Source organism: Babylonia areolata, chromosome 21 (genome assembly GCF_041734735.1).
Source record: "Babylonia areolata isolate BAREFJ2019XMU chromosome 21, ASM4173473v1, whole genome shotgun sequence".
Taxonomy (NCBI): Eukaryota; Metazoa; Mollusca; class Gastropoda; order Neogastropoda; family Buccinidae; genus Babylonia; species Babylonia areolata.
In genome coordinates this window covers 32,288,212-32,314,635 of record NC_134896.1, presented here as the reverse complement: position 1 = coordinate 32,314,635, position 26,424 = coordinate 32,288,212, and the positions used below count along the sequence as shown (strand labels likewise).

The 26,424-nt window shown below is 37.4% G+C and overlaps 1 protein-coding gene across 1 annotated transcript in view; it reads right to left on the bottom strand.

The window, feature by feature from the left end:
- The window catches only part of LOC143295891 (calpain-9-like), a 106,023-nt gene that overhangs the window by 12,407 nt on the left and 67,192 nt on the right, over window positions 1-26,424 (bottom strand). Inside the window, 8 exon segments of the mRNA XM_076607565.1 lie at window positions 81-159; window positions 1,160-1,228; window positions 1,909-1,967; window positions 9,092-9,118; window positions 10,400-10,535; window positions 17,021-17,038; window positions 20,060-20,194; window positions 24,607-24,660. Of these exon segments, the coding sequence (XP_076463680.1) occupies window positions 81-159; window positions 1,160-1,228; window positions 1,909-1,967; window positions 9,092-9,118; window positions 10,400-10,535; window positions 17,021-17,038; window positions 20,060-20,194; window positions 24,607-24,660 (577 nt within the window).

The following is a 26,424-nucleotide window of genomic DNA, read 5'->3' as shown; positions in this document are numbered from 1 at the left end:
TGTACAGACTATCAGTCTGTGTGGTTTGGAAAAAAAAAGAAAAAGAAAAAAGAACTGATGGATGAATGCAGGCCACTCACCAACACTGTTCAAAGCTGCCCTCAGTTCAAAGGAATTCAGGTTGCCACTCTGGTCATGGTCATACTCTTTGAAAACTCCCTTCAACACCAAACAAGCATGAGTAAGCATTTCTGAGCACACACACACACACTATCAGTGACACACACACACACACACACACACACACACACATACACAGAGTCTCACAACGAGGAACAGATGGTGAGACAATCAAGAACAAACTGAATTGCTCCAAAATTTTCAGGAACACGTCATATTCTCACAAAATGTCATGCTGTTCAGGCATGTACATGTATGCATGTTTTTGCAAACACACTAAACAACTGAAACTAACCTCTCCCTTTTGGACTGAAAATAAATAACTTACTTTTATTCATGCTATAGCCTATGAGTGTTTTAAAGTTGTCATGGAGATTACTGTGCAGACATCAGGGACCTGTAAGTTTTTTTTGTTTTTTTTCTGTTTTTTTTTTCCTGGAACATGTGATCTGCTGCAGTAATATCCACAACAGTCATCAAATTCTTTTACATTTTTCTGTTACAGAAACAGCTGTTCTACAATGGTAGACATGTTCGTACATAGACAGACATGTTCAAAGAGACCACCATTAGTCAAACGAGAATGAGAATCGAGATGGTACATGTTTTGCTTTAGAAAAGAAAAAAAAATGTTAAAAAAAAAGAAAAGAAAAAAAGTTTGAAGCTTGAAATGCTCCTAGTTCTGACAGTTGAAATTATCCTTAGAACATACTGAAAATATAATTTTGGTATCAAAGAATGTAAAGTACCATTATAATGTTGATATAAAACAATGTAAACTACCACCATAATATTGATATCAAACAATGTAAACTAACATTGTAATGTTGTTAATTATAAAATAATGTAAATGAACATGATATGAAATAATGTTAACTAACAACAAAGTTGATATAAAATAAAGTAAATCAACTACAATGTTGACATGAAACACTGTAAACATGTTGATATAAAACAATGTAAGTAACTTTGCTATGTTGATATACATTTTTTTTGTGTGTGTGGGGGTGGGGTAGGGGGTTATCAGGTTCACACTTACCTTCCATCTGCGCAGGTCCTCCCACAGGTCTTTGAACTCATCGTAGCCCAGTTTTCCAGACAGGTCCCCCTGAGCACCGGGTTAAGAAATGTGCTGTGATTGTGCCAGTGTCTGTGGATTTTTCTTCTTTCCTGTTTTTGTTTAGTAAGTTTTTGTCTTTGGGAGTGTTGCTCAAACTTCCTGACATACACTACTGGTGCCTGGTTGACACCAGGATATATTAAACCTAAATGGAACCTCATATCAGCATCTTCATCACCCCCATCATCATCCATCATTGCTGAAGTACAGTGAAAAAAAGCCCAAATTACTGGGCTGTGAAAAAAAAGAAAAAAAAAATCATTTAAGACAGAATATATGGCAGAAGAGACTGAGACTGAGACTGAGATGATTTGTTCACTCAAGGCCATAGCCCCATATGAATGAAGGGCGATAATACAGTATACAGATGTCACCATACTATCAGTAAACATTCACCATTTTCACAATTTGTTAAAGAAATTATGATAATACCGTTTCTCTTAACTTAAAAGCTCTGTGTAAATACAATGCGAGATTACCTATGACACCATCATCAGATGATGCCATCAATAAACATAATTTAAACAAAAATGGACGTTCATAATATTTCTTTGGAATAAATCTTACGCGAAATCCATGTAATGGCAGAAAGAGAGAGAGAGAGAGAGAGAGAGAGAGAGAGAGAGAGAGAGAGAGAGAGAGAGAGAGAGAGAAGCTACAAAGGATACATCATGCATGGCGACCATACTGCGTGTTGCGTCGATGGTGAAGCCAGAGAAGGCAAACTCTGCAACACAGCATGCACACAGGTTGAAACATCTTTTATCCTGGCAATTCCATGGTGGAATCACCAGCCACACACATTTCAACCTATCACCGTCAGTCCAACACATACCAAAGGGCGGGTGTGATGGAGGTGGGGGGTGGGGTGGGGGAACAAATTAAGGAGAAAAGGTTTCTAAACACTGTAAAACGTTCATGCATGAAACAACTTCAAGATAAGAAAAACATTGTCACAGTTCCACTAATATTTTACTGACACAGGGCTTGGCTAAACATTTCCAAGTACCGACACAATGATCACTGTTTCATGTTCATGCAGCCCAGTCTATGTATATCCAATATCAAAGGTACTGCATGCACACTCACCACCTGCCAGGCTGATCAGAGCAACAATGTTAATGGCACTTTTCTCATACATGATCATCTTTATCACACTGGGGTACAATTTTTTTTTTAAAAGATAACAAACCATCTTGTATACATAAACCATACCAACCAGAACATATCCAAGCACAGGAAAAAACAGTTTAAACTGACATGTTTACCACACCAACATTTACCTGTAGCACCGGTCTTCAGGTGAACTTGTCCAAAAGTACAGTTGCATGTTTGCATGTCTATCTGACATCGTTTGTTTTTGCTAAAAGTTTATACTTAGAAAGTAAAAATACACATATGTGTGCACTTTGCAAGTAAATTCAAGAAATATGTTTGGAGCAAGTTCCACATAATCAACTTTGTTTGTCTACATGTCTTAATTCACATTTTTACCACCTTTACCCAATAAATGTTGATGTTTTTAACGACACCAGAACAGCAATAAACAGCACACAAATGAATGAATAAGATGAATGTTCAGCAGAAAACACAATCATACACCAGCAATTATAGCACAGAAGAGAATAAAAATTTTATATACAAACAGACACACACAAAAACATTATATAAAAAATGAATCTTTCCTGGAAACTAAACGACACTAAAACTCATTCATTCATGATCTGCCAAGCAATACATTTTATATAAACTTATCTATTCACCAGAACTGTTTTGCTTACTGTCTTTACACTCTACAAAAATAAGCAGTGTTCTGTGGTACTGCAGATTTTTTGGCACTTGATTCACTGCCTTCATAAATGTCAATGTACTTGTAATGGAATGAACAATACACATTCACAAATAATACTGTTAACATTCATCCTTTTTTTTTCCTTTTAAAGCAATAATTATATTCAAATTCTGTTGGTATCTTCAACAGCTTTTTGCTCCTTTTTTTTCACAAAGTATAAATAATATTCAATAATCTACTCTGCTGGTACTTTCAATAACCTTTTGAGATATGGATAATTAATGCTTTACCATACTGAATAAGAGAAGTATGCAAGCACCCCCTCCACCCATCCCCCCCCCACACACACACCCCACATCCCCCCACCCCACCCCCCACACACCCCCGCCACACACACACACACACACAGTAGCACATATCCACGCTAATTGCACGGCACCAATCATTGAGATAAGCACAAATGCTAAATGAAAACTAGCCTGAAAAGATACATGGGAAGTATACATTCACTTCAGACTAACCAGCTAGCTGACATTCTTGAAATAACCTTGAACCCTTTCACTGTGAACTGTGAGAGATACAACTGGTTTTACACAATAATGAAAGTGATATTTATTTACTTTTGTCTGCCTGAGGTTAGACAAAAATATAAAATCTCTATGAACCAGTCTGAGTAAAATAAAGGAAAAATCTTAAAGAACAAAGTTTTTTGCTTGTTTAAAAAAAAAAGTAATCAAAGACCAGGCTATGTTAATGTCTAAAATACATCACTTCTTCATTTGATACTCAATGTTTACTTAAGTTCAAGGAAAAAATATTTGGGAGACTCAATTGAACCACAACTAGTTAGTCAAAAAAGGCAAAGCTCTTAGAACTGTGATCAAGATTTCTAAGGACTGAGATCAAGAGTTCACAAAATCAATAGTGTAGCTGTGTGTACATGTCTAATATGCACCATTTATCTGTTCAACATTCATTCACTTTCATCTTTTATGACAAGTATCCACAATCAGTTTGGCATGAATTTTATGTGTAGATCTACTTTTTGTGTAATCATAAGTGATTTTGCCGAAGAACACTAATGCAGTCCCCAGAAGAAGTAGTTCCATTAAAGGACGGGGACTGACAACCCAACCTGTGAGGTCTGTCCTCTCTCAGAAAGGTGACAGCCCTTCACTGATATACATATCCATCAGCAGCAGTAGTCACAGGATTAACTGACAGGAAATTGAAACTATTCAACATCATTCTACATCTTGTCAAGAACGGTTGGAAAGCATCCCACTGTCATTTACTGACAATTACTATGTGCAAGCGCCCCCCACAACAACAGTTCAAAAATCTCTATGAACCACACAATAGAATCTGAATATATGAATCATTAGCAAGCAAATTTTCTACATTATTTTTTTTACCTCTAATGCAGATGCTAAAATCAGATGACTTCATCTCTGCCAAGTCAAATTTTCAATGCTAGCAATGAAAGGGTTAAGGTCATCAAAATACATAGTCATAGTGAAGATGATAGGGAGGATTACAATGTCATCTGCATAGAACTGATTTGTCAGCCCAATGTTTGTGCAGCTAAAAAAAAATACAGCTTTTTTTATGAGATTATTTTGTGTATAACTGTTGTGACAGTATAATTACAGCACGTGCAGTACATGTATCACAATGGAGTACAGATTATACAATTGTGTAAATTAAAGATACACTGGAATTACACAAATATCACTGTAATGGCAGTGAGGAAAGTTTCTTTGGTGTATACTCTTACAAAATATATCATATATGAGGAAAAACAGAACAAAATACTTAAATAACTGAATGAAGTAGAGCATGAGCTTTCAACTGCATTCCAGACTGGAATAAATGTCACTGGTAAAGTCTACATCAATTCTGAAATTAACCACAATGAAACTGTTGACAGTCTGAAACTTTCCCTGACAGGTGCAGTCTTGTATACACATGTGTGAAACAGTGCACAGGAGGTTTTTTGTTGTTGCCTTTTTTTTTTTTCCCCCAATGTCCCGTCACACATATTGTTGACTGTATACATCTAGTTTAAGTGTACAGAAATACATGCAGACTCTTGTGTATTTGCATTAGGTGTGCTCCTAATCCATTGCCCTCTAACACAAGAAGTGACCCTGTGCAATCTGTCCTTACTATCATTGAACACATTCAACACAGTTCACAGAAATACACAGAGAAAAGACAGAAAGGAACATTCAAAGCTGAAGGCCCATAAATACACGGTCGTATTCAAAGCAGGCATATCAGTTTCAGTTTCAAAGAGGTGTCAAAGCATGTTGACTGATCCATACACACTAAACCACATCTGCTTCAGAAAAAAACAACACAGAAAATGAACAGATGCATGACCAACGCATAAACCAAAAACACCGATCAGGCTTTGAGGAATATCAGATGTTGTGACATGATGAAACTGATCACAAACGAAGCATCAAATTGATTGACTACATAGACGGGCGCAATAGCCGAGTGGTTAAAGCGTTGGACTGTCAATCTGAGGGTCCCGGGTTCGAATCACGGTGACGGCGCCTGGTGGGTAAAGGGTGGAGATTTTTACGATCTCCCAGGTCAACATATGTGCAGACCTGCTAGTGCCTGAACCCCCTTCGTGTGTAAACGCATGCAGAAGATCAAATACGCACGTTAAAGATCCTGTAATCCATGTCAGCATTCGGTGGGTTATGGAAGCAAGAACATACCCAGCATGCACACCCCCGAAAACAGAGTATGGCTGCCTACATGGTGGGGTAAAAACGGTCATACACGTAAAAGCCCACTCGTGTGCATACGAGTGAACGCAGAAGAAGAAGAAGAAGACGACTGACTGCATGTATGATGCAAACCAAACATAACCAGACAGAAGCCTTTCCTTCACAGATAAAAACGCAAACACATCTAACTGATAGATTCAGGACAGAGAAGGAACTGACGTATTCCTACATCTGCATCTCATACACAACGACGAATCAAGCCAGAGACTTGCACTTGCAACATAAAACTGAACAAGAATCTGCATTCAAAAGAGGGAGAATTACACAGAATAGGACAGCCAAACTGACAGACACACTGGTGTGCTACAAAGCAAACATCACCAGAGAGAGTATTCAACCATCAACTGCATGACATTTGATTTGATCTGATCCACATGAATATCAAAATGATGTCTTATTATGTATTAAAAAAACCAACAAACATCTTTCAAGCCACAATAATCCACACACCAACGGGGGCAGTGAAGCCACGCACCATGGCACAGAACAATAAGTGAATCAAAGATGAGAGTGATCAAAGTTTAAAGCCACAAAAGCAAACCACATAACCATTTGAACGGGAACCAATTAACCCTGACAATTTATGGGGACAACATGAATAACCACCCTTTGCCTGCTCAAGACTGTGACTCAGTAAAAAGAAAAAAGGCAGCTCAGGGATTTCATCAAAAGTTGGGAAAAGAATTATGTGATGCATCTGTTAGTCTTCAGTTACCTTTAAAACAAATAAGATGATAATGGGAACAAAAATCCTTCACAAGTACTCCCCATTACACTGGCAAAATACTGTAAAAACAACAACAACCTCTGATTCTTCAGGAAGAATATTTTGATAGCATGAGTTATGAATTACACAATGTAAGTTAAAGCATGAACGATATAATATGACCCCCTTCACCATATGATTTTAAAAAAACACACACAAAAAAACACACACACAGACACAAAAATCACAGCTAGCCAATAGATCAAAGTAACCAAAGAAAAAAAAAAGAACAGAAAGTAAAGACGTAAAAACCATGCTGTGCAAAGTATGAAGCCTAGTCTGGCTATGTAGAATTAGCAGGACAAAAACAAAACCTCTATCAGTACGATGTAAAAGCTGTCATTAATTACCACAACAACCAAGAGGTAGGGAGAGGGGTGGGGCAATAGTTGAGTAATACAAATTTGACACTAGAAGCACTGTGCGTTTTCAGTGAGCTGAAGGGTTCTTACCAAAACAGTCATCTGGTAAATACAGCCAAACAGTTCATCAGTACTTGGACATACATTTACACTTATACACGCATTCACATTTACACAAACACATACAGAAATAAATGAATGAATAAAGGACACATGCACACTTCCCATTTGTTTCACCAATCCATACAATATAACAGAAATTACAATGCACTCAATGCAGGCCGTATAGCAGAATAAGTACATATTAAAGATATATTGTAATTTTATAAAATCAGCTGACTGGTAGATGCATCAATTTTAAATTGAGATAATTAACTGCACCAATTCATAACAGTTTACACACCACCATGTATGACTATGCTCTTTTCATTTTACTCACACACACACACACACACACACACACACACACACACACTCCCTACCTCTCTCTAACATGCATTCAGTTTCATTCACTGACACATAAACACACACACTCTCTCTCCCACCTCATATCATCTTATGAGCTTGCCCACTCAGACACACAGCGTGTTTGTGCATTTATCATACACATACACACACATTCAAAGAAAATGTACACAGATGCAAGCCAGATACAAGAATTGTAATAACATCATACAAGAGAACATCAAAGACCTGAAAATGTAAAATTATTCATTTTGGTAAAGAATGAAATGCACAGACTTATAGCAATTAAAAAAACACAAAAAACGGGTACAGTCGGAAAGGAAATAATCACTCTATTTTTTGTTCTTTTTTTGTGTTCGTATAATTTCTCTCATAACAAATAATCCTTTCTCTCTCGCCCTCTCCACCTACCTAATTTTTTTCCATACCCCTAATTCCCAAGTAAATCAAGACTTCAAGACTCTTTACTGGCTTCAAACATAACAATTTGGTATGTGCAATGGGTATTTAATGAAAATGACAAGTCAACTATAACAAAGACAGCATGATCTCTGTCTTCCTCAGTTTCAATGACTTCTATCTGGTAACTGAGGTGGTTTGCATACAGTTCAGTTCAGATTCTCAATGAGGCGTCACTGCGTTCAGACAAATCTATATACACTACACCACATCTGCCAAGCAGATGCCTGACCAGCAGCATAACCCAACGCCCTTCATCAGGCTTTGAGGGAAAATGAAATGCTAGAAAATGAAATGAAGATAAGATAAGATACGTAAATAGATATTATATCAAATTAATGAAATCAAAATGATAAATAAATAAATAAAATTACAAAAATACAATATGGAATAATATAATGATATGAAATATAACAATAATTATATGATAATATACAAATAATATAATAAAAATAAATAATACATACAGACTTGCATACAGACTTCACAGAAAGTTGAGGACTACTTCATAAAAACAAGTACATTTTTGTAAAATGTTTATTAAAAAAAAAGAAAGAAAAAAAAAGAGATGGTTTAGATTATGCTGCCTGAATGTAGTCTTCCACAGTCCTCTTAATTAAACACACTAACAGCTGCACCAACACCATCTTGAAAAATATATGTGAAAAATTATGGTCTCTGCCAGAACAGTGGTCATTCAGTGGTTTATAAACCATAGATGTGGTTTTTCATTGTGAAACAGAAGTGCATGGGCAAGAAAGCACCTCTGGTTATGACTGGTGCTCACTGTGATGGCTGCCTACAACTGCTGTTTGATGAAAATTCTTTTCACCGTGCCCCCACCGTTTGCCGTTCTATACATTTTCATGTGCATGTAGATATATTAGTTAAAAAAAAAAATTGTTTCATCAATTACGAATTTATACAATTACCAACTTCAATAGTTTCTCTTCCATGTATTATATAGGTAAACTAGTTATCTCTTTTTGAAAACTCATAGGATCAAATCATACTTTCTAGACTGCTTACTCATAAACACATACCTTTGCCAACATAAAATCAAAAAAGGAAAACAAACAAAACTGATGAAGGTGCAATCATCAAGTCTTCAATCTGCTTACAACTTTCCCAATTCAACTTCAATTCATGCATTCAAAAACAGAAAGAAAGAGTGCAGAAAAAGTTCAATTAAATCTTTACGTTCGTAAGTTGTCTGCAGCCTCTCGTCTTTCACACAGAATTTAAGAAAAAAAGAAAAATGGAAATGACATTACTTTCCTGGCCTGAAGGAAATATATACACCACAAAAAAAACCCAACAAAAAAACCCCAACAAAAAACACACAAACAAACAAAAAAACACACAAACAAACACACAAAAACAAAAAAAACCCATAAGAAGTTAAATGAAATTTTGCAAGGATTTTTTTTTTTTTACAGTTAATGACTGAGTATGTCAAAGCTGACAATGGAAAACCTTCCCTAATCTGTTCAATTAAGAAAACAACAAACCAGGAATGAACATCGATCATGTTCTTCCATGAGACAATTTTTTAAAATAATCTCCTTGTGACATCGTTGCTTGTCAAGGAAATGCCATTACCAGTTCTGTTAACATGTCTTGGTTAAGTACACATTCAATTTTTCCATAGCTCGGCAGCAAAGTCCTTCCCACCCCCACACCCCCCACTCTACTCTACCACACCCTTCCTCCTTTGGGATAGCCATACCTTTTCCAACAACAGATACAATTCATGTTACCAACAATAATTAAATGATTAATTACTAGAACCATAGGAAACCAGTAAATACAGGAAAACACTTTACAGAAAACACTCTTGGATGAAAGCAAACAAGAGAGAAATGCAGATATACAGACAGTAGAAAGCCAAAACGTTAGCAAGTAATCTTGATTCTGATTCCTTTGTTGATTTAAAAAAAAAAAACCCAACAAAAACAAACAAACAAATTAGAACAAAATAATAGGCAGTCAGAGTGCTTCTATCCACTGATAAGTTTAAAAGTGAAAATGAAAAACACTGAGCGCAGTGGCATGAATATACAATGCAGTAGCGACTCAACCATGTAGCACTACACACTCTACAGTTACTTCAAATTGAAAAGAACTTGATGGTGTAGTGTGTGTGTGTGTGTGTGTGTGTGTGTGTGTGTGTGTGAGAAAGAGAAAGGGAGAGAGTGTGTGAGTGTGCATGTGTTTATGTGTATGTCTACATGCGTGTATGTATAGGTGTCAAAAATATGTTGTGCATATATGTGTGCATGTGTGTGTGAAAGAGAGGAGAGAGAGAGAGAGAGAGAGAGAGAGAGAGAGAGAGAGAGAGTGCATGTGCACATGTGTGTGTGTGTGTATATGTGAGTGCAAGTGTGTATGTTTAAGTTTGAGCATGTGTGCGTGCTTGTGTGCATGCATACATGTAACAACACCTAGCTATTCCAAATTACTCCCACCCCCCACACCCCATCCCCCCCCAAGTAAAACACCCTTTACCTTTCTGGAAGACAGCGTTGAGGATCTCCTGCAGCTCGAAGGCATCAATCTCCATGTCTTCTCCTGCGATCTTCCTGAAGTTCTGCTTCAGGCTCGACTCCTGCTCCTGCTCCTCCTCTGTAGGCTCCGGCCTCTCCTGCACAGCGAACAACCAACGTTTATTCAGTCAGGCATGAGATCACCCCTCTCCTTCATCACAAGCTGAGAAGGGGTGGTGGGGTGGGGGTATGGGTAGGGGAAGGGGGGGGGGTGGTCATTCTTCAGGAAAACAGGTTGTCATTGTCGTTGTTGCAGAATTCTGAATGACCTGCGGCTGGGTTGTGATAAGCAATCCCAGCAGGGCTAAGTTTGTTGAGCGTTTTGACACTTGGTGTTTTTGCTTGTAGTCCATTTCAGCAGGACAAAAAAAGAAGAGAATAATCAACTCAGTTAATCCAATCAACCCTGAAGAGTTTACAGATTCGGCAGGCTTCATTGTCATATTTATGCAGAAAAAAGCAGAAAATATATTGTTTTTCTTACAAATTACACAAGTGGAAACACTGTATAAGTTAGGTTCTTTTCTTTGCATTTTATGTATATCTAGAAAAATGAAAACCATTTTAATGAGACATTTTTTGATGCAAGAGAATTATTCAAGGAGTTAAACACAAAACCATGTCAATCTCACATCTGAAATTTAAAAAAAAAAAAAAAGTCATGACATATTATCAAAATTCTTCCAAGTCTTTGCAATCAGAGTAGACTTGGGGAAATTCTTAACGCAACACGCAAACTAATTAGCGCTGAGAAAATTCTGAACGCTATGCAAATCTTGCGCTAATAAGACTGCTTACCAAACCCAGCCCAGCTGAATGACATGTATAAATGCAGCAGCATGGTATGTTAGTTATGTAGTTTTCCACTGTGACTCTTGGTCAAAGACATGGGGACATCAAAGCACAAACAAGGGAAAATCATACATTCAAAATGGCAGACCTTGGCATCTCTGATCTTTATCAACAAGTTTCAAACTGGGAAGAAGAATGCATTCAAAATGGTAGACCTTGGCATCTCTGATCTTTATCAACAAGTTTCCGACTGGGAAGAAGAATGCATTCAAAATGGCAGACCTTGGCATCTCTGATCTTTATCAACAAGTTTCAAACTGGGAAGAAGAATGCATTCAAAATGGTAGACCTTGGCATCTCTGATCTTTATCAACAAGTTTCGAATCCTTGGGACTGAGGGAAGAAGATACAAGGGGAAATAATGCAGGATGGTCTGTCCCAACACATTTTCAACAGATCTTATCTCACAAAATACAGGAAAAATGGGACTTTTCTCCCCCCAAAAAAAGAAGAAACATTCTCCATACACGATACAAACAGGTTCTAAAGTTTGATCTGGCAACAACAATGTACCGGTACTGAATCAATAACAAAATAATGAAATGAAATGCAGTGTAATGTGCAATTATCAGCAACTGAAGTGAACTGCATACCTTACTCAATTCACACAGATATATATATATATATATATATATATATATATATATATATATATATATATATATATATAAAAGATGCATCAACAATGTAAGTGTAACCACTTCCCCTATTATTCTCTGATCTTCTCATCCCTATCTTTTCCCTTATAAAACGAACAGAGGTAAATGTTTTACGTTACACACCTTTGAGAAAAGACACCCCCCCCCCCCCTCTCACAAAAAAACAACCTCCCCCCACCCTCCACCCCCACCCGGTCAATTCAAACATTCTTGACAACCAAGGTTGTTTTTTTTCTGATTTTGGTAACAGCTGTTGGAGGCACTTCATTTAGGTTCTGTTAGCATGGCATGCAAATCACAGCAAATAAAATGACATAGTATATATATACACGATTATGCACCGAAAAATATATGTGATTATGCACTTTGTTTGTTTTTTTTGTCAGCAATCATGGCCTGTTCTCTTTGTTGTCATCTTTAGAACTATGCCATGATATCTACTTCAATCTCAGTATTTCTAGATGCATTGTGCTATCTAAAAGAGTGTGTGTGTGTGTGTGTGTGTGTGTGTGTGTGCGTGCGCGTGTGTGCGTGCGTGCATGTGTGCGTGCGTGTGTGCGTGTGTCTGTGTCTGTGTGTGTGTGTGTGTGTCTGTGTGTCTGTGCGTGTGTGCGCGTGCCTGTGTGTCTGTGTGCAGCAAAAATGAAACACAGAACTCTAATAATTAAAGGGGCAAGAAGACACTTTCAATTCATCTTCCTATCATCTCCCCTCCCTTTTTTAAAAATTTTATTTATTCATATATAATCAAGAAACAAAGCAGATAAAATAATCAACACTTTCTGGTAAACAAACAGCTCAGTACAGAGCAGACAGACACACTGAATGAAAAAGTCAGTCCATGATATAATATGAGACTGCTGTGTTAGATACACACAGAGGAAACGTTAAGTACCACTGCAAAACCCACCCATTTCAAATCTCCAACAAATGCTCACTATCATCTCTTCTTTCTAAACACAGGGATTAGGAGAAAAATAAGAGAGTATATTATGTTCCAGGATGAACCTCATCTCTCTGATGTACATGAAGATGACTCAAAATACCAATATCTGCAGGTGTTTTTTTTTAATTTATATTTTTAATGTAGCAAGTATTTACTTCCTGAATAAAAGACATTATTTGTCAGGACAACATTATTTGTCAGGATATGTATAATGTACTCAAAACTATAAGACATACCCACTGTTTAATTAATCAAATTTTTTTTCCAAAAAAAGAAAAAAAAAGTCTAGACATATGTTCAAGCAGAACTCTAGTCATTGGATGCCATAACAAAATTAACCATAAACATGAAAACCTGAATGACAAAGCAATAAGAATTTTTAAAAGAATGCTCACTGATCCAGGAGAACTACACTGTATTGTAGAAGAGCTGCGTTGTATTAACTTGAAAATGACAGCATATGAGAGAGAAGAATGATACATGAGAGAAGTAATCAGTTTAAAGATATCCAAATATACAACTGCATGTGATGCGAAAGAGGGGTTGAGAACAATTTTTACACTCCCAAACATGGAACAGTACATGAACAAAACATTCATGAAACAGTGTGAGAAAAAAATAATAAAATTAAAAAAGAAAGAACAGAATGAAAAATCAACGAGCCCTTAAACTCTTTTTCATCTAAATATGATTCCACTTTGCAAGTACGATAATCTGCTGGTCATTTTCAAGATTCTAGAATAAATCAATCATTCTAAGGTGTTGGCTCCACCAAGATGACACTCTATGCAAAAACAAAATATTTAAAAAAGATAACAATAATAATGATAATAATAATAATATAAAAGCATAAAATATTTTAAAAAGATACTACTAATAATGATAATAATAATAATATAAAAGCATATCTGCATAGTCACGCAAAAATGTCAAACAGAACCAGGGTCTTACAACTGCAAACATGGAAATGCAAACAACATAAAAACTGAAACTAAATAAACTACTAAATGGTCCACCGTGGATCAAACTCAAGAGAGCAACCCAGGAACTTTAGCTCCACATAGCAACTCTGAAAGAAACATGCAAATCCCTCACTGGAAAAAAAAAAATCTTCAGAAAACCTAAATCTTGCAAAAATGAACACACACACAAACCTAATTCTATAAGACAAATCAAAACAAATCATGCTGTTTATCGCCCAGCCGAACACTAAGGCCATAATTCTATAAGACAAAAAGGGGGACTGAGATACTTGACTATCAAATTTCTTCTCCATCTTTTTTTTTCTTCTTTGACAACAAATGACCAGTTTCCACTAAGTCACACTGGACTATCTCCTGCATGAAAAAACAACACGGAAGAAATATTTGCAGAAAGGCTCATACTATAAGCACAATGTTCACAAACAAGGTTTGAAATATTTTTTTAATACAATACTGATATGTTTAATCATTCACGCATTTTATAATCAAAGGTAAAACAGCTCTTGAAGAAATACAATGTTACTGGGAAGACATGCTGAACATTTAAGAAAAAAAGAGGAGAAATATAGTTTGGGGTTTTTTTTATGTTTAAGAAAAAGAGAAAGAGAAATATAGCTTTCACGTTGTTTTTTTTTTTATGCAGTCTGCTTTTAAATTCATATTTGAACAGGCTGTTAAAAATTTTCTGCTAACATTTAACATTATGATACACCTTTGCTTTAAAGTCATTTGTGAGATGACAGTTCAAACATCAATTTACTAATCATTCTCTCTTTATAAACATGATTTTTTATGATAACTACTTCTTGGTTAACTCATATCATATTCATCATAAAAATCTTCTGTAAAGAATACCTCCAACTAGATTTTGCATCTTCAGTTTCTACCCATGTATTGTCAGTAAAAAATATTTCATATCAAAATAAATGTATACATCAATCAACCTAAACTTGATTCTTTGTTTCATTGAGAGCTGATTACAGCTGAAGTTTTCATCTTATATCTAAATGACATTGGCCACTGCATTCAACAAGAAGAAAAAAAGAGAGTCTGTGAAAAAGTTTGATTACAAGAAATGAGTCATCTTAACATTAAAACTATAATTAAAAAGTTGACACAAATCATGATCAATAAATAGATGCTACGTTTTTGTAAACAAAATCCACACGAGTAGGGTGTTATTCCCCCTCAATGTTACACGCCCTCCATGGCAACAGCTACACCCTCCAGAGTTACAAGCAAAACGTCTCTGACACAGCAACATGTCTACCTCCTGGGACGGTTCCTTATCAGGATCTGGTTCCTCTGACGGACCCTGAGCAACAAATCAGTATGCAGAGCAATAGTGCTCACAACATCCAAAAGCACAGATTGGAAAACAAGCAATGCTCACATCAAAAAGTATGAACAGTAAAACAAAAAGTCTAAAATGCATAAATCAGAAAAAAAAATGACAAAAAAAAAACAAAAAAACAAAAAAAAAAAACCATCCATTTTCAAATGCAAGACTTCAAAACAATAAAGAACACATGCACAGATTAGCCAAAATAATCAGTATAAAGGCCACTTAAACAAATAAACGTAAGATCGCCAAACAAAAAAAGGCACACATGCCAGACAAACAACACGGTAAATTTATTAAAGAAAAAAAAAAAAAAAAAAAGCACAAGAACAACAGCAACCAAAAACTGATACAAAATGAAAGAAGGCATGGAATACGTAAAGAAAACAACAAGACTGAAGCATTGTAAAATGTCACATAAAGCAACAAGGTTTGAACAGAAAACATAAAATAGCAAAGAACATTAAACTTACACAAGCATATGAGATAAAAGTAACACACACACACATACGCACACACACACATGTATGCTCTCTCTCTCTCTCTTCAGGGTGGGGACTGGATGTAAAATAGCACACCAGTGCTTATCTATTATCCTCGAAATAAAGAATTTTGTTTTGCCTTGTCTTGTCTTGTCTCTCTCTCTCTCTCTCTCTCTCTCACATGTTCACAGCCTAACATTGATTTATCTGTAACACATGGTTGCATCTCTGGGCCCAAATACTGATATTTTTGTAGAGCAGCGGGCTCATTCAGTTTCACTTTCTCAACCAGTTGTATTATCACTCAGTGCTTTTAGCTTGTTGGCTTTAGCCTCTACATTTGTCTGCCTGTGTTTTCAAAGGGACTGGAGTGTGTCTTTGATGATGTGTACATTTTGTGTATGATGTAAGGCTTCAATATTGCAGTCATCTGTAGTAGGGCAGGTCCACTGAAACTGCGGTGCAGCTGCACTGATGGGGTACACAGTGTTTTGCACTCATCTACTAGGTTGGGGGGGTGGGCCGGTGGGGTTTTCGAGAACAAAACCAGGATCTTTAACAGTTGGACAATCAACCAAATTCACTCTCTGTGTCTCTCCAACTGCTAAAGATCATCAAATAATTGAATAAACAAATGCATATATAAATCACATAAAAGGGTGGAAAAAAGAATAAGGAACAGTTATCTTCTTCTCCTTTGTTCAGACATCGTTCATAATTTATAACAATGAAATACAGCCATTATCAGAATGCTCAAATAGCAAACACATAAGTCTATTTTTAATGACCAAACTGAAAACAGACAAGTACATTTTCATATCCTGGATAATGTGAATGCATAATGGCAAGAGATCAGAGATGGTTTTAAAACAATCTCTGATCTAAAAACAAACAACAACAGCAACAACAAAAAAAGGGGGAATGAAATAAAAGAAACAGAACAAAAAACTTTTACACTCCTCACAAACCCAAAAATCAAATCAAGGCATGTATCAGGCCTGATGATCACAGCACTTCAGAAAAACCTCAAAACACATCAATCGCAAAAAAAAAAAAAAAAAAAAAAAATCAATCCAAACCTTGTTATCCAAACCACATGCCTACAACATGACCTTGACCTTTGACCAGACCTTGACCTGTGATAGTCATGCATGCCATTAGTCCAGGATGGGAGGCACGCAGTTCAAAGACAGACAAATGAACCACTGCAAGTCAAAACGCTGGCACAGGAAAACCTCACGAGAGAAGAGTACATAGGGAAGCAGTGGAAACCACCTCAAAACACTGACAGTACTGATACCACTGGACACGGCACTTACTCGCAATCCTGATGCCACCTAAAATGCACACACAGAGAAGAAACAACATAACCATTAAAAAAAAAAAAAAAAATTTTTTTTAACATTTCTCACATTAATTTGTTTTGAAAAAAACATGGTCAGTTTATTGATGCTAAGAAATGTATTAAAAAATTCTTCTTCTAAAAGCATACAAGAAGACAACCATTGTGCACACAAAAAGGTGTATTTCAGTATTTTGCATCCAAGACATTTTTCTAAAAAAAAAAATAACATACAAGATGAGTGACTATAGTATAATAGTGATATCAATCAGGCAGAGATTTGTGTAATGAAGACGACCTTTAAAGAGAAACAAAACACTTTAAAATACTCTCATGAAACACAATTTTAAAAAAAATCGAAGTAAACCAGCTAAATGAATAAAACAAAAAGAAAAAAATGGAAAATGAAAACAAAACAAAATATCATATATCAACACCATTTCATTCACAATGCATGCATGTATGCTTGTGGATGTGTAATGCTTGTGTGGATGTAGACAGATGCACACCATCAAACGTACAGACATTTATTGTTCCATAAGTACCATACTTCGCTTCATCAGTTCCGTACTTTGTAGAAAAAATCTGGAAGATCTCATTTGCATTGCAAAAGGCAGTTACGTCCCTTACTCCATGACAACCACATAAAATACCCAGTGTTAAGATTTGAAAACAAACAAACAAAAACTGATCAAACATTAAACAGCAGATAACCCACACATGAATTCCAACTCTTAATTGCTTGATTAAAGCCGAATCAGCATGCATCCATGTTCATGTACATATGTACATGCACACAGACACAGGAACACAACAAAACCACACAAACATCACAGCCACACACATATCAACTGTGTCAAGTGAGTAAGCACACCCAAATAAACACTTCAGCATGTATACGCACGCACACACACTTTCCTGAAAAAAACAAAAACCAAACTGTTTCTAGAGGATCAAACAATTAACTTCTCTCTCTGCATCCCCACCCAAATATCTCTCCAGTTTTGTTTTGTTTGAGTGTTTCTCTATTCTCCACTTGTCCCATCCACCCAACATCCGTCCCCCCCAAACCCCCTGCTAGTCTTAATGATTTGGTTCTTTAATTTTCTGTTCCGGAATCAAGTCCATATCTTTTACCCGTCTCTCCACTTTGTATTGTCATTCATCCCTCCTGTCATGGTGACTGCAGTCCTGACCTGAAAGCTCTGTATTGTCTCAATGAGGTGACAGCTCTTCACTGGTGAACTTACTCGTCAGCACCAGCCTAGAGGTTAAGTTCAGCGGTGATTCCAATTCTATGCTTTCTTGTGTTCCACCATGCCTCATGTTTTCCATTACATTTTGTACTATTTTGAATCTGGGGGTATCGGACTGAATCCCACACCAGAAATTTTCTCCTCCTCCCATCTGTCAGTCAGCTCTACCCAGGAAGGCAGCTTTTTGTGTAAATGACTGTATTTTATAACGTGTTCCGACTCTGGTCTCTGACCAAAGACAGGCACTACAGCCAAAAACAGGCATAGTTTCCTACTTTCCTGTATGGTCTCTTGATTCATATTGTGTACTTTTTTCCCGCTGTTTTCGTTAACTTTGTTAGTATTTCCTCTTATTACTTTTGTTTCCCGCCTTTTTGTTAACCTTGTTATCATTCCCTTTTGTTTCCACTTTTTCGTTAACCTTTTTATTTTCCCTTTAAAAAACAACAACTTTTGTTTCCATTTTTTCGTTAACCTTGTTATCATTTCCTCTTATTACTTTCGTTTCCACTTTTTCGTTAACGTTGTTATCATTCCCTTTTGTTTCCTGCCTTTTCGTTAACCTTGTTATCATTCTCTTTTGTTTCCACTTTTTCGTTAACCTTTTTATTTTTCCCTTTTAAAAAACAACAACTTTTGTTTCCGCTTTTTCGTTAACCTTGTTATCATTTCCTCTTATTACTTTCTTTTGCACTTTTTCGTTAACCTTGTTATCATTTCCTCTTATTACTTTCTTTTGCACTTTTTCGTTAACCTTGTTATCATTTCCTCTTATTACTTTCCTTTCCACTTTTTCATTAACCTTGTTATCATTTCCTCTTACCTTTGAAAAATAATTTCCCTTCAGCTTTATTATCATACTATTTATACTCTCCAGATAATATAGGGGAAAACTTAGCTGGGGCACTTTCTTTTGTTTTTCATGCACATTACAAGAACAGGGTTTATATAGTTAACGATTGATCAACCACACCAACGGCAAATCAAACACTTACACAAGTGTAAACAAACAGATAAAGTTTAAAGACATGGAGGCGTACCCCCATGGGTATACAAATATATGCTCCCCATACACAAACACACACAATTCTTTTTCTCTCCCCAACCCTCTCTCTCTCTCACTTACACACACAATGTTACATCTCAAGTCGCTTCCAATAGCTTCCTCTCACTCGCAAACTGCATACAGGAAAAAAAACAAACAAAAGTTAAAAAAATCAAACAACAAGGGAAACCAAATATGCACACATAACTTGAATGTTAGTGTGCGTGTGTGTGCTGGTGCATGCATGCGTGTGTATGTGTACTGAGTGCCACATGTATGAGTGGGTATGAATATGATGTCCAAAAAATAAACAGAAGTTAAAAAACAAACACACAGGAAACCAAAGAAGCCAAACCAACATTAATGTTAATGTGTGTGTGTGTGTGTGTGTGTGTGTGTGTGTGTGTGTGTGTGTGTGTGTGTGTGAATGTGCATGCTTGTGTGTTTTCATGTGTGCGTACATGTACAAACAGGGAAAATCAAACTAACAACAACAACAACAACAACAACGACAAAGGACAGGACAAAAGTCAAAAGACACACAGGCAAAGGCGCAATCACTTCCAGGTCATTCCAATCGATCACTTCCAGGTCGTTAAAAATCAAACACGGGCAGGAACATGGGCTGAAGCAGCAACCCTTCAGCAGCATTTCGCATCAAACTCCAGCGGTCGGGAGGGGGTGGAACGCCAGTTACCACAGGGTCAGCAAATACCTTCCGCGACATCGCCTGAGCAACAGCGCCCCCATGCAGGTGAGGAGGCACAGACGCGACAGGGGCCACATGTATGGGGGTCACTTCCTCCTGGGCCTCCTCAGGCGAGACACCCGTTTGATAGCCCACAACCCACCGTAAACACAAAGCAGACAACACCATAAAGGCTGCAGCATGCTCCACACAGACTTCATACGCTGTTATTCCTGGTCTGCTGATAAAGACTTGGAAAATAAAAACGATGACAGCAAAATGTTCATGTACTATTCCTGGTCTGTTAAAAAAAGACTTAGAAAATAAAAACGACAACAAAATGTTTATATACTATTCCTGGTCTACTAATAAAGACTTGGGAGATAAAAACGACAACAAAATGTTCACGTACTATTCCTGGTCTGTTCATGAACACTTGGAAAATAAAAGCAATGACAACACTTTCATATACTGTTCCTGGTCTGCTGATAAACTTCCAGAAAATAGAAATGACAACAAAATTTTCAGAACTGAAATGACAAATGATTAAAGATGAGATCTGAAAACCAGAAAATTAATAAAAACAAGCGGTGATTGTGTCATGGTCATGACAAGCTACACCCCTGTACGAATAAAATTCCACAGGCCACTACCACTGTCACATCCGTATGTCTGGTCAGGTTCTTCATAAATCACCAGTCACCTTTGTCCACATTAACATCAGAATAAGATGAACACAGACAGACAGACAGACATGTGTGCGCGCACGCGCACACACACACACACACACATACAAATACCACCACAAATCCACCACACTGAGATGTGCAATCCAGTGCTGCTGACAGCATGATGTCACTGACACACTGCACAAGGTTTGTACTGTTTCGTTAATTAATTTCAGAGCTTCAAAATGCATGTCTGCTCCACTCAGATGAGAATGTCTCACCCATCGAAAGGCATGTCTGCTCCACTCAGATGAGAATGTCTCACCCAAACAGTAAGAACACCATGGCCAGCAAACCCATCAACACAGCTCTCAATCACACACACTCAGTACACTGTTGTTACTCATTTGTCTTCACTCATGTGCTTTCCCTCTTAAACTCTCTTTTCTCTCTCTGTGAAATTCATCCTAAATGTATAAAAAAAAATTTAAAGACAAAAAACAAAATATAAAGCAGTAAAAAACAAAACAAAACAAAACCGAAACAAAACTAAACAAACAAACAAAAAAAAAGAACCTAAAAACAATCTCTGTGATGGGCGCAACAGCCGAGTGGTTAAAGCGCTGGACTTTCAATCTGAGGGTCCCGGGTTCGAATCTCGGTGACGGCACCTGGTGGGTAAAGGGTGGAGATTTTTCCGATCTCCCAGGTCAACATATGTGCAGACCTGCTAGTGCCTGAACCCCCTTCGTGTGTAAACACAAGCAAAAGATCAAATATGCACATTAAAGATCCTGTAATCCATGTCAGCATTCGGTGGGTCATGGAAACAAGTACATACCCAGCATGCACACCCCCGAAAGCGGAGTATGGCTGCCTACATGGCGGGGTAAAAACGGCCATACACATAAAAGCCCACTCGTGTACATACGAGTGAACATGGGAGTTGCAGCCCACGAACAAAGAAGAAGAAGAAGAAAAACAATCTCTGTAATTTTGACCCTCCTCACTGCTAAGTGTGACAGCCAAGGGCAGATTTCTTACAGGTCACTGCTTCAAAATGTTTACTGGCTGTAGTTTGTGAACTAAGCCACAGATTCAATTTACCAAACTTGATCAAAGCCAGGGACAGGCGCAATAGCCGAGTGGTTAAAGCGTTGGACTGTCAATCTGAGGGTCCCGGGTTCGAATCACGGTGACGGCGCCTGGTGGGTAAAGGGTGGAGATTTTTACGATCTCCCAGTTCAACATATGTGCAGACCTGCTAGTGCCTGAACCCCCTTCATGTGTATATGCAAGCAGAAGATCAAATACGCATGTTAAAGATCCTGTAATCCATGTCAGCGTTCGGTGGGTTATGGAAACAAGAACATACCCAGCATGCACACCCCCGAAAACGGAATATGGCTGCCTACATGGCGGGGTAAAAATGGTCATAGACGTAAAAACCCACTCGTGTGCATACGAGTGAACGCAGAAGAAGAAGAAGAGAGATCAAAGCCAGGTAGATCAAACAGAACTCGTGAATGGGTCAAATGTAGTGGAGTTCAAAGCTATTCCCCTACCAACCCCTATGTACAAGCATGTCAGGTAGAAACTGAGACTGGAACTTGGAGAGAAAAGGGAAGAAGGGCAGAGACTGACAAACAACGAAATAGAGAGAAAGAAAAAGAAAAGAGAAAGAGCAACAAACAGACAGGCTGAGAAAACAAGAAAGGGAGAGCATTAAGTATGATCTCCGATTCTAAAAATCAGAAACCCACTGAAAATATATCTCCTAAGGGTACCACAGTATAATGCACATTCTTTTCTGCGTACATAACTGGCAGATTATTTGATACCTTGAAAACACCTGCAACCAAAGCATAACAGCAATAAACGAAGCATTCTGCATTACTTCTCAAAAACTCATCTGTCTGTATTTCATTCACTCATCCTTGAGCAAGGTGAACGCTCATTTCACAAAAAATAGTTTTACCTCATTTAAAAGACATAAAAAATGATAAATGCTAGCAATACAAACATTCTAAGAAGATATAAACACATTTTCCCAAAAAAAAAGAACAAAAAAAAAAGAAGTAAATTCTACCTTATTCAAAAGGCACAATGCAGGAAAGACAAGCATGATAACATAAGAAGATAGAAACACATTTTCACATAAAAATCAAAGAACAGTCTCAGACCTTGTGTTTTTATGAAGCCTGAAAACATGGATGCATTTGAACCAGTGGGGAATAAGATGCAATGGTCAACAAGTGATGTGCACTTCATAAACCTGTAGTGTCCAGCCCAACACATGGTGTACAAAACAGAGTGAAGAAAGTTAATTGGTGAAAAACAACAACTGGTGATGTAACCATGCAGATTAACAAGCTTATAGACAATGGGGTGTGTGTGTGTGTGTGTGTGTGTGTGTGTGTGTGTGTGTGTGTTTGTGTGTTTGCATATGTGTGGTTTTGTGTATGTGTGTGTGTGTGTATGTGTGTGTGTGTGTGTGTGTGTGTGTGTGTGCGTGTGCGTGCGTGCGTGTGCGTGTGTTTGCATATGTGTGGTTTTGTGTGTGTGTGTGTGTGTGTGTGCATGTGCATGCACATGCATGTGCACACATGCGTGTACCTGTGTATGAATGCCAAAGTGAACCTTCATGCAAAAAGAGAATAACTGTAGAACTGAATATTCAGAATGCAGTTCAACATATATCTGGATGATAAAACTGTTCTTAAATTGGCATCACCATGCATGGGAAAAAAAAATCACACAGATTATGGTCCATTTCTCTTCTGGTCCACAGTTTAATAAAGGAAAAAAAAAAAAGAAAACGAAAAGAGGAAGAGATAGGCAGAATCATGTACACTTTCTCTGATATCAGAAATAACATTTATACTTGAGGAGAAAAAATATACATATTCTAAGCCAAACAGATTCATGCCAGCCATGCATCAAACACAGGAACGTACCAACCAGGATCCTCTTTGTTGTACAGTAAAGTATGTGTCTGTTACTTTTATTACATTTAAGATCAGCAGTCAAACTAAACAGCTGACATGAGATGGGCATTCGATTCATCACCAATCTTGATCCTTAACTCCAGTATTTGTGGACGGGCCAAGTATGAACAGGAAAAAAGCGTGTTCCTTCTCTCTTGCTCCTACCTCAAACACTAAATCAGTCAGGCCATGAAATATTCTTTCTGATCTGCCGACTCCAAAGAAATAATGGTGACGGACATCCTGACCTTTAGGCTCTGTCTAATCACAGTGAGTTGACAGCCTTCACTGACAAATGTACTCAGCAGCTGCAGTCAACTGATTAAATATGACAAAGACCCTTCGTCAGCTGTAAATCAAAAACTGATACATTTCTTTCACAGGCCAAACAGATCCTGGAAATTTGTTATTTCAAGTGAAGCCTGACATTTCTGGTTTTGTAAAGTTCCATTAAAAAAAATTAAAAAAAAAAAAAAAACTGCCTGAACATCTGAACGCGAATTATAATTTTGTTCTCTTCCTTGTACTTAGTTACTTCAAAGGTACAGAATGTTATCTAAAAAAAAAATTTTTAAAAGAAGAAAAAACAGCCATGCTCATCTGTTCATGCTGTATCAAACAAACACAAAGCCTACATAATTACAATACACACACCAGACAACAAAACATTCCAACCAGGTCATACAAAAGTCACTTTTCACATGATAACAGCATCGCAGCCTGTCCCAAACATCAGGTGATGAAAAAAAAAAACGCATAAGGTTTACAACAACGAAAAGATTAACAGTAGTCCGTACATAATAAAGAAAACCAAAACAAGACATTTTGGGCTGCAGACCAGATAAACACACAAAGGTAGCAGAGCTGGAAGGACGTAATGAACACAACACAGGCTGCAGACCATCAAAGCGCCACTTACTCTCGGGGTGATGGGAGCTCCCGGCTGGGGGGAAGGCTGGTAACGACGTCGGCGCTAGTTTTACACAAGCACAGGAAGAAGAAAACAAAAAAGATGGGGTATTCGCCACGTGACAAAAAACCAAACCAAAAGCAGCCGTGTGTATATGGAGAAGGGAGAATTTGCTACTTGTGGTGTGCGAGGAGGGAGGAGGTATGTGAGGGAGTACTGCATGACAGGGGTGTGAACCATGTATGTACTAAATATATATTCAGTGGCAGACACTGTTCATTTTTGTGGGGGAAAAAATAAAACATTCAGTAACAAACTCTTCTTTTGAGGGGATTTTGGAGGTCAGTCCATATAAAAACATTCAGCAAAACACTTATTTTTTCTCAGTTTTAATTTTCTTCCATCTCTTGATTCAATGTGGTGATAATGGCACTGAAGTAGTTAATGAACAGGTAAAACCATGTATGATCTATTGCAGAGGAATTAGGACACCAGCCACACTATGACTAACAGGTCCAGGGTTTGCATTTGTGACAGAAATTGCAACTGGAACATGGGTCAAATAATCTCATTGCACAACACAGCAGATGCAGACACAATGACTGCTGGGCAAAAAGGAAACATCTTACGCTTTAAGTAGGTTCATGTGCTACTTCAACCAATGCTGAAGTGGAGATATCTGCCTCTTTCATCCTTTCCAGACCAGGTCTGGGTTCCTTACCTCTGGATTCCTTACCTCTCATTCATCATCAATCAATTCATCTATCGCATAGCCAGTTAACAGCCAAGTGTTGCTAAGCCTCTTGTAAACTGTCCAAAGTGTTGAGCTGTTTGTTGTTGCTGTTGTTTTCCTTTATGTGGGTGGGCTTATCTATTTATCTCTCTCTCTTTTTTTAAATTTTTTTGGTCCAGCCACAGACAAGCCAAACACTGTGCAGACATGGGCATGGAGACACAGACTGGATGCTACAAGACAGTGAGGGATATACACACAGACCTGTACACAAACACACTCAGTGTAACACATACAATGATCTTCTGTGTCGTAACAACACACACATGTGGGAGAATAAAATCCAGCACTCCAAAAATTATATATACTGTGCAAATCTTTCAGCAAACAGGCTTCATGCCTGCGTTCAGAAAGACAACAGGACCACCATAAGGAATAGGCGACAAAAATAACAACACACACAGGACAAGTCTCGAACCAACCAACAAAAGAGTGCTGACAAAAAAAACAACAATTACATCACACACATGGTTGTAGGGGAAAAAAACAAAACAAAACAAATGAGTGTGAGTGATTAAAAAGATGGGTGCACTTGAAAAGTCTGTGTAAAAGGAGCATGACATACTTTATACAAAAAATGTGTGCTTGACCACAATCATACACAAAACAGTTGGACAAGAGTTTGCAGTTACACTGCACACTATTGTAAATATCTGTCAGGCAACCCAAAACAGAGGTAACATCGTAAAGCCTTGTGTAAATTCTTGAATGGTGTTGTGATACATAAAAATACATCAGAGATATCAAGTTGAATCAACACTATATGTTTTGATATGCCTACAGAGTGCTGTGTAGGTCTTTCGCAAATACAGATGCAAAAAGCCAAACTGCGGGAATGCTGTCACATTCTTATAGAACTCTACGGTGTGTACAAACCTTTCTACACATTCGCTGTTTACAAAAGAAGCAAAACTATCTTTTATTCTGCAAAAGCAAAGCATGTTTCTACATCTTTACCAAGAAGAAATACATTTTGATCCTTCTAAGTAAAAGTGAGAGTCAGATATTTATTACATATGAAGAGAGTGAGAGAA